This window comes from Nannobrachium achirus, assembly GCF_963921795.1.
Source record: "Nannobrachium achirus genome assembly, chromosome: 22".
Classification (NCBI taxonomy): domain Eukaryota; kingdom Metazoa; phylum Chordata; class Actinopteri; order Myctophiformes; family Myctophidae; genus Nannobrachium; species Nannobrachium achirus.
The window spans coordinates 3,108,476-3,118,014 of NC_137829.1; the positions used below are offsets into that span (position 1 = coordinate 3,108,476).

General features: G+C 40.1%; 1 protein-coding gene across 1 annotated transcript; it reads right to left on the bottom strand.

Moving 5' to 3' along the window:
• Nucleotides 1–273: 273 nt before the first annotated feature.
• On the bottom strand, nucleotides 274–6,838 carry gatd3 (glutamine amidotransferase class 1 domain containing 3). Its single transcript, XM_080752452.1, has 7 exons — nucleotides 6,675–6,838; nucleotides 6,013–6,065; nucleotides 5,211–5,321; nucleotides 3,100–3,219; nucleotides 2,783–2,875; nucleotides 2,181–2,337; nucleotides 274–1,103 (listed from the first exon to the last, which is right to left on the bottom strand). The coding sequence occupies exons 1-7, from the start codon at nucleotides 6,795–6,797 to the stop codon at nucleotides 975–977; spliced, it is 786 nt and encodes a 261-aa protein (XP_080608578.1). The 5' UTR covers nucleotides 6,798–6,838; the 3' UTR covers nucleotides 274–974.
• Between the last annotated feature and the right edge of the window lie 2,701 nt (nucleotides 6,839–9,539).

Here is a 9,539-nt window from a genome sequence, read left to right on the forward strand (position 1 = left end):
CACACACACACACACACACACACACACACACACACACACACACACACACACACACGTCTTCCCAGATCCCTGGTGGGCTGTGAGGTTATTGCAAGTGTGGGCCCCCCAAATCATTTGCAAAACACTAGGATTATTGATAATGTAACATTAAAGTGAACAAATGAAAGTAAAGAAATTGCATCCAAACTGGTACAGCCGATTGATCACTTAAACATGCTCTGAAAATGCAGTGCTCCCTCATAATGAATAGGTCACAAAAACACAGCATTTACACCATGTTTATCACCACTTTATTAACTTCATTTACCAGACACTGTCCAGTGCTGAAGCAGCAACATTCTCCTCTGTGTAAATGTGACCAAATAGAAAAATATTTCTCCATCACGGATGTTTCACACACATGAATAGATTTATGCGCAGTTACACCATCTACATAGACACTATTTAGCAGCTGATTCATTACATGATGAAAATAATCTATGTTCAGAAAGGTGCAAGGGAATCTATTCATTCAAGGTCTTTGGGCGCCCTCTACTGGGCACTGCAGGATATGACAGTACTGCTCTGTCTCTGTTAATGCTTGGGACAACATGTGGTCAAAAACTCAAAATGACATACATTTCTTACATATGGCTAAGAGTATAAGAAAACAGCTGATTCCACAGCAACATTGTAATTCTTATGATTCTCAACAAATAACACAACTGGCAAAATAATGCAAAGATGCATCATACTTAATGAAGTATGATGTAGCCCTGAATCTTTTTATTTTCCAAAACCTGAAAATCAACATAATTCTAAACCAAAGTTACCAAAGAGAACATCACCAGTCCAGAGCCATGCTTAAATTATACTTTGTCCTATGGTTGAGCCGCACGTTGGAAATGGATGACTGAAGTTCTTTTTTTTACGTTTCATGTACTTTCCTCCCACTGAACCCGTTTAGATACTATGAGCGGACAGGATTATTGTTATCACTTGCCAATGAGCTTCAGGACGTTGGTGACCATGGCTCCGATGCCGTCGAAGATCAGGTGCACCTTGGTTTCACACATGAACGCAGGGGACGTCACAACCTTGTTCTTCTGGTCAACATGAGCCTCGTGATGCACAACCGTCAAGGGCCATTTATTTGTCAAAGCTATTTTTGTTAAAAAGGTCATTACTGTATCAACGTACAAGTAATATTATATAAGTATAATATATAATATACTAATATAATATACTAAGTCATATTTCATATTACGTAAACTCATGACAATTACAGAGAAAAACTGAATCCCTTGGGCTTTCTAGTAGTTCAAATTATTCTAAGTTTAGGCAACATATGGAGTGACAGCCTACTAACATCAATATACAGTAGGATACACTTTTCTACTTTGTTAAGATATTTTTTAAACCTTTTTTTTAAACAGCAAACATAAATACACACATTAAGTCAAAATAAAAATCCATACAATAAAAGAACACAGACAGGTTCCGACCCATGTGTGGCTCTAGATTCTAGAATCTACGACATATTGGTTTTGTGAGCACCTTGCATTCATTCAACTCGTTACTTGACAGAAGTTTACTTTAAAACCCATTTAGAACGGGTACACATTATTGTGTAATATTATTTTATGCTTTAACCATTGAAAAATAGCAGATATACAAGCTCACAGCGCGGCACCGAGTGCCGCGCTGCAAGCTTGTAGATCAGCTCTATTTTTGAAAAATCGTGAAAATTAGAATTTTGACCCGATTCTATAAGTGTCTTTTGAATCCTTCTAAGATTTTTTTGAAAAACCTATGTTTCTATGTCAGCAATCTGGCCAGCCATCGTCAAAGAAAAGGTCCTTTTCACTTAACTGGAGCTCAGTTAGTCTGTTCTTGCATGACTACTATGTCAGTGGTTCTCAAACTTTTTCATGTGAAGGACCCCCAAAATTATATGAATTTGGCCACGGACCCCTATCTCAAAATATTTAGTTACAGGGACCACCCAGAAGCAAAATTTGAGTTACAAACGTTCGCTTTGAAAATACATATATTCAAAGATTTGCACACATTTTCACGACCTTTTCAAAAATAGCAGATCTACAAGCTCGCAGCGCGGCACTCGGTGCCGCGCTGTGAGCTTGTATTTTTCACTGGTTAAAGCATTCAATAATTCTAGGCCTAAATGGGTTAAAGGATATGGTGACCTCCTTGACACAGTGCGTGGCCCCCAGGGCCTTGATGGCCTGAGCGGTGCCGGCATACGGCCACTTGCCTCCTTCCTCCTCCTCATGGCCCACCGTCACCTCCACGCCTGGAAGAACCTTGGCCGCCAGGACAGGAGAGATGCAGCATAACCTGATGATGACATCACATCACAATGTGACATCATAATAACCTGATAGTTATAAGTCCGGCTAACGCCCGACTTATAACTAGGGGCGATCGTGCTTTTGTGTGGCTGCCCCTAAGCTTTGGAACGACCTTTCCCTTCATGTCAGGTCTGCCCAGTCCATCTAGGTTTTTAAGTCCCTCCTTAAGCATCACTTTTTTAATTTGGCTTTTAACCACAGTCGAGCTTAAGTTTTAACTTCTTCACTTCTTTTTGTTTGTTTATTTGTTTGTATTTGGTTATATTGTACTTGTTGCATAGGTTTTCTTTTGTTGTACAGCACTTTGGTCGACACTGTAGTTTTTAAATGTGCTATATAAATACATTTTGATTTGATTTGAACAAATGAATGAACAATTTTAATCCTGCAAGATGCATAAAATGACCACCTCATTCTACTGTTCCACTTACCCGATGGGTTTGCCAGCTTGATGAAAGTCTTTTAAAACACGCTCTACATCTGTGTTCACCTTGCAGCCTGGTCCATCCACTGCAAATGTGGACCTAATATTAAGTGGCAAACACAATGCAGTGTAAATGGTATATTAAATCAAGCACTCAAATTGAGCGCAGCCACACCAAATCTTGCATCGTTCAGGCTTTACTTTTTATTGGCTCTGAATAGTATAGTTAAAGATGCTGTAACAATACTGCAGAACAACAACGTTGTGTGTTACATACCATTCCATAGACAGAAACTAAATCAAATAGTAAGCAGTGTTACCTACAGGTTTTTAGCTGCTCCAAAGCCCCCTGGGAAGATGATGGCATCGTGGTTGGTGACACTTAGTTTGGCCAAGTCTGTGATGTTTCCACGGGCAATACGGGCCGACTCTGACAACACATTCCTGGCAAAACACATTCACTCATTTTACTGTACTGATACAGGGATGGGACAATAATCGCTATTATCATTTATCGTGATAGAAAACACTAATCGTGCGTATCGTGGAGATTTAATTTATCGTGAAATTATCCTCCGTCATGCACTGGGATCACCTTTTTGATCATCTTTTATTTGTAGAGCTGCATATCCGGTACCAATTATTTAAACCTTCTATAATTGCTAAACAGACCTGGAAATAACGTAGCCTATTGATACAGTCTCTCTACCAAATCTCTTTGCTAAACAATTGCCGGGCGCGTTGTGTGTGAGCTTGCAGATGATGCAAAATCTGCATCATGGCAAATGTTTCGCCCCAGGATAATGGATGTTGGGGATATTTTGATTATCAAAATAGTATCGTAAATTGCAATTTCTTTGGTCACAATAATCGTGACTTGGCCTGGGACTCGATTTAAAAAAAAAAATTAAAGATAATCTTTAATTAATTAGAGGCTTTGTAATTGATTAATCTAAATCAGTTGCATGTTTAATCACATAAATATTTGACCCAAGAAGTTATTTTATTTCAATTAAAACGCGTTTTGGTATAAGAGTTTTTTTTTTTATTCAAATGTCCCATCCACTGGGCTGAGCAAATAAGCGGCCTGATCGGCGGCTTCTCCCATTGTGAGCACTGGGGTTTGTTGACTGTAGGTTGGTGCACCAGTATGATCGATACGCCTGAAACGTGTCTAGTGAGAAAGGTTCTATGGTGCAAAAAAATAAGCATGATTAAAATGTGTAATTTTCTTTTAAATGACATTAATCTGTAATTAATTAATCAAAATTAATCAGCCCTAATCGTGACATGATTTTTTCATATCCCTCCCATCCCTCGATTGATAAAGTCACTGTCACCGACTACAGTACAACTTGGAAAATATATCAGTCACAACATGGTCAATGACAAAACGGAGGGCACCATTCTGCAGAAGTCAATGTTTCGTAATCATATCAACGTGTACTGAAGTACTATTTCTGACTAACTAGTAAAAGATTTACTTGAATCTGTTGTTTTAAGACAAAGGGCAGTTAGTACAATGGATTCTGTAATCTGGTTTTACATATAGGTTTGCTGGTATTAAAGCGTACCCTATAATAAAGCTCATTAAGTCATTAAATAATAAGGCATTAAATAATAACTATAACAAAATTGCGTTAATTAATGGGAGGGAATATTCAAACAGACATTTGTTCTAAGATTACTATGTATTTTTGGGTATCAGACGGGTCAATAGAAATTGTAATGTTCTAAAAGATCTAGTCTAAGATTAGTCCATCTGTCATCATCACTAACTGGATTGTAATAACAAATTAACAATACTAGCTACTACTACAAATAATGACTAGCCACTGCCAGCTTATCTTTCCAAGACCTCAGTATTGATTGATCAATTGAATAGTTCCGACAAAGCAATCTGATTGGTTGAAATAGCTCTCTACCCGTGATGATAGTGAGCATTATGGAACGGGTCCCATCAAACAAAGAAATCAGCTGTGCCGGTCGCAAAAGAGCTGCCGGGCTCCCTCTCCCAACACTATGCTAGGCGGCTACACTAGCAGTTTTCATGTCAAGTTCAGGGACATAGTAGCTAAAAGTGGCATTAAAAAATTACACATTTCTATAGAATATATTAATTACAATGAAATGAAGTTGACATGTTTTTTTTAAGGGTAACTGTTGTATAATCGCAATATTACACTTGAGGGTGTGTGTTATTACTTCTGCGCTGCCTACGGAACCTGCCTTTGGCTTGATTGTTCCTGCAGCAACGCATGCGTGCCGATATTCACGATAATTACTCTTGTGTAATATAGCTTAATTAACAGTTTGCAAAGAGTATAGTGTGGTATGATTGTGCAATGATGCATTCTATTACAGGAGGAGAGGTTTGTTACAGTGTCTCATATTGATCCAGATCATTTATGCTTGGCTGAGAACAGAAATCTGACCTGGACTCCTCGGCAGGCTGACCTTTACTGTGGTCAATGACGTGCATCTGAGGCACATCAGGAGCAAACATCTGCACTTCAGCTCCTCCACGACTCAGGTGCACCAGAACCCTGGCGAACGAACGTGCACACACGCATACGCACACGCACACGCACACGCACACACACACACACACACACACACACACACACACACACACACACACACACACACACACATTAGGTGGCTCTAGCTAAGTAACAGTGGAGGCTTTGATCGGTAAAATATTAAGTCAGGTTAGTACAACTGTACAATGGAATGGGTTCAAGGTTGTGCTTTATTGTTAGATAGTGCAGGGGTCTTCAATGTTTTCAGGGTTAGGACTCCTTAATTGAGAGAGAGATGAAGCAGGGACCCCCAAAATCTTTCTCATAGATTCCATATCAGATATTTACCCACTTGAACCATCAAAACGTATAAAACTTGACCTTTCACTCTGCTCTTTCCCCCCTCTACACCAAAGCTCTTTGCTGAAAATAGTCGATCTACAAGGCGAGGTGTTGTGAGCTTGTAGATCTGCTATTTTTTGGCTAAAGTTCTCCCAATATGGACGCTGGGGTTCAAGTGGAAAAGGAGAAAAAAAGGATCTATCACACAAAGATTTGGAGGACCCCCTGTAGTAACTCTGAGGACCCCCCAGAGGTCCTGACCTGGACCCTCTGTTGAAGACCCCTGATCTAGTGTACAGTGTACATAAGAGTAAAACTTATTTTGTTTTGGCTTCCCTTGGAGCACAACAAAGTAAAGGAACACATAACTCACGCCGAGGCTTCATGGAGCTCTGTGCCGTCAAACACTCCGCAACCTGACAGCACCTGTGAACAGTCAAAGTGGCAGTGGTAAGTAACTATAAGTGCTTACTAAGTACAAACAAATGTGAGGTATTAGTATTTCCAGTTTCCAATATCCTACTTTTATTTCTACTACTCCACTACATCTCAGAGGCAATTATTGTACTTTTACTCCACTACAATTATATGACAATTTTCTATTATTACAAAACATACATGACTCAGCCCTATACATTTGGTGAATGAAACTCTAAATAGGACATTCTGCATAATGAGTACTTTTTACTTTTGATAAGCTACTAGCCATACATTATAACTCCTGTAGAGAACTTTTATTTTGAAGACTTTTTTTTTTACTCTACAGGAGTTGTAATTTATGGCTGGTACATTTTGATGACAATACTTTTACTTTTACTCATGTAGCCTACATTTTTTATTCCGGACTTTTAGTTGTAACAGAGTATTTCTACATTGCATACTTTTACTTATAAGTAAAACAGTTGAGTATTTTTTCCACCACACTGCTGAGGTTGCTTCTTGCAGGCTTGCAGCAGTAGCCTACTCTACTGATGGTGCACGTTAGCCCCGTTATCATCAACAACAATACGACACTGACTCAAACACTTTACTTACAACGGCCACTTTAGCCCCGCACAGCCCGCCGGCCCCGGTGTGGAACCCAGCAGGCAACGCAGCGTGTGTTTTCACCACATGCAGCAGCGCTGATCTGAACGTTTGCGATCTTAATGTAAACATTTTGGAGAGTATGACGACTTTGAACAAGTGGCTACTATAGATCACGCTGGACGTTTGACACTAAACAGGAAGCAGTCATAGAGGTAGGACCGACCCAGAGCCCTCTATTGGAGAGTCGCGTCGCCTCGGTCATATGTCAGGTCTTTGCGAAGCCTGGTGGGTGGGTACTGGGTATTAGATACACGCTTGGCATAACTCTCTAATACAAGGCTCTGGGAAGCAGTTCCTCTCGACCATGACGACCAATAATAATAATAATAGTAATAAGAAGAGAAATTAGATAGGCTATTTGTAGCAGGTATATAAGATATACAGTATTTATGCATTCCACCAAGAATCCCTCACGTTTTATTGTATTTTTCCTTTATTATTTATTTTCACTCTTATTCTGTAAATAGTTTTCACAATAGACCGTTTTGGGAGTTTTCTTTTATTTTGAAGTCCTCACTTCCTGTCTAGCGTCATCTACCTGCGTGTGTTTTCTCTCCCTCCTCACTTCTAACCTGTCTTGTGAGGAGGTGAGTTGTTTTGGTCAGTGCTCTGTAAGGATTTCGGTTCTAATGTTGTTTTAAGATGATATAACCTTTCTAAACTATCAAAAACGAGTGTATACTGTACTTATGTGTTACTGAGTGTTTGCTGGGTTAAAGTTTGAGTGCTTTGGCGAACTTTATGATAGTGAACTGTTTAGCAGTGCTTGTGAGGACTCTCACACAGAGCGTAGCAGCATGTTTAGCCGCAAATTGCAACATAAACACACTAGGGCATTAACGACTTGTGATTTTTGCAAGTCGACTCGACTCAGTAAAAAGTTGAGTTGAAGCCGACTTTATCGTTTGATGATGTCATCACATCACACACGACCCCCCCCAATTATTTTGGGGGGTCCCCAGATGATTAACTTAATGTGCAACATTGTTTTCTCACTCAACAGTAAACAAACCAACATAAAGTTTAAGTGTATAAAGGGTATCTGCACATTTCTAAAGTGACAATTTAAGGACTTTTAAGGACTTTTTAATACCTCTAAAATGACAAATTAAACATTGTCCAAATTGTCAAATATATAGAGGCAGAAATTGTGAAAATAGCAGATCTACATGCTCACAACGTTGTGAGCATGTAGATCTGCTATTTTCACAATGGAATGTTTTTATTTTTTTACTTTGACTTTCGACTTATGTAATGAAGACGACTGAAGCCCGTATCAGAGTCGGGTCCGCGGTGGAAGGCTGTCCACCGCGGTGTAGTGCGGTGTAGTCTTTTTGAGCGTTAACGTTGTAGTTTTATGACTCAAAAAGACTACACCGCACTACACCGCGGTGGATAGCCTTCCACCGCGGACCCGACTCTGATACGGGCTTGAGTCAACTTGTCGACTTTTTTGTTAATGCCCTAAAACACACACAGACATGCATAGATTTGTATGACCTGCTTATGCTCCAGCAGAGCGGGCCTTGTAATTTATATCAGGCCGCACTTGTTGATGGTGACGTCACCAAGAACCGCAATGCTGGTCCCATTGAATGACGTCACTCTGCGTTCAGGGGTTTAACCCATTGGATGGGTGTAAGCGCAGACAGACAGACAGACACACAGACGGACATAGATTTGGCTAATTGTGGGCTAGCCTGAAAGGCGAGACCAGTATGTTATCTTCATTATTTATTTATTTGTGTATCTATCAAGTTCTCCCCGACAGTACAAAGGCAGGGCCCTTAGCCAATGAGGTGCAATTGGAAATTGGTGGGAAAACATCTGGGAGTGGTGGTAGCTGGAGTATTGGTTGAGCTTCGCATGACAGCACGCTGCAGAATATAGTCACGTCAGCAACCACACTTGCAAAGGGCAGATCTTTGTGCCCATACATGGTGTTACATGTGTGCCCACACTGTTTCATAGGAACAGTATTTTTGAGCGGTGCAAACCGCTCCTATAAGTGGCTGTGCGTGTGTCCGTAGCCTTTTTCCTCAGCGTTTTGCCATAGTAAAATGTGTGTGCGTAGCATCATGTTTGTCTAGTGATGTCATATGTCGTATGTCTGTAGCCTTTTTTCTCAGCGTTTTGCCATAGTAAAATGTGTGTGCGTAGCATCATGTTTGTCTAGTGATGTCATATGTCGTAGGCTATGTCTTAAGCCTTTTTCCTCAGCGTTTTGCCATAGCAAAATGTGTGTGTGTCCGTAGCTGTGCGTGTGACCGTAGCCTTTTTCCTCAGCGTTTTGCCATAGCAAAATGTGTGTGCGTAGCATCATGTTTGTCTAGTGATGTCATATGATATGTCGTATGTCTGTAGCCTTTTTCCTCAGCGTTTTGCCATAGCAAAACGTGTGTGTGTAGCATAGCCTGTACATCCTAGACTCAAATCCTAGTCTGAAGATGTTATGCAAGCACGACCACCGCTCACTTCACATTGGGTGTGATTTTTTTAGTTTATAGTTAGATAGTGTGGTTGCTATGGGCAACACACTATTGCAGGGGTCAGCAACCTTTTTGAAATTAAGTGCCATGTTTTTATTTTGTAGATAGGCAGTGTGCCACGTCATTGTCAACATAGATTTTAATGACACCCCATCAAATATTCAGACATATTTTGATTGTCAGGACAATGTTATAATGATCATTAGACTCAATTAGCAATAACCCACCTATCTCCCCGACTCCCTCCGCATGTCAAAGTTCAGAATTTGAATCAATGTAGAATTATATGCAAGATGTAATTTGTTGCAAATTAGGTGACTTC

Bases quoted from the DNA above. Each gene is read 5' to 3' on its own strand.
- gatd3 (XM_080752452.1), bottom strand. From the start codon at position 6,797: ATGTTTACATTAAGATCGCAAACGTTCAGATCAGCGCTGCTGCATGTG. The intron at 2,338-2,782 runs GTAAGTGGAACA...TGTCATCATCAG, and splicing joins CAAGCTGGCAAACCCATCGG to GTTATGCTGCATCTCTCCTG. The intron at 1,104-2,180 runs ATATCCTTTAAC...GTTGTGCATCAC, and splicing joins ACTGTGTCAAGGAGGTCACC to GAGGCTCATGTTGACCAGAA.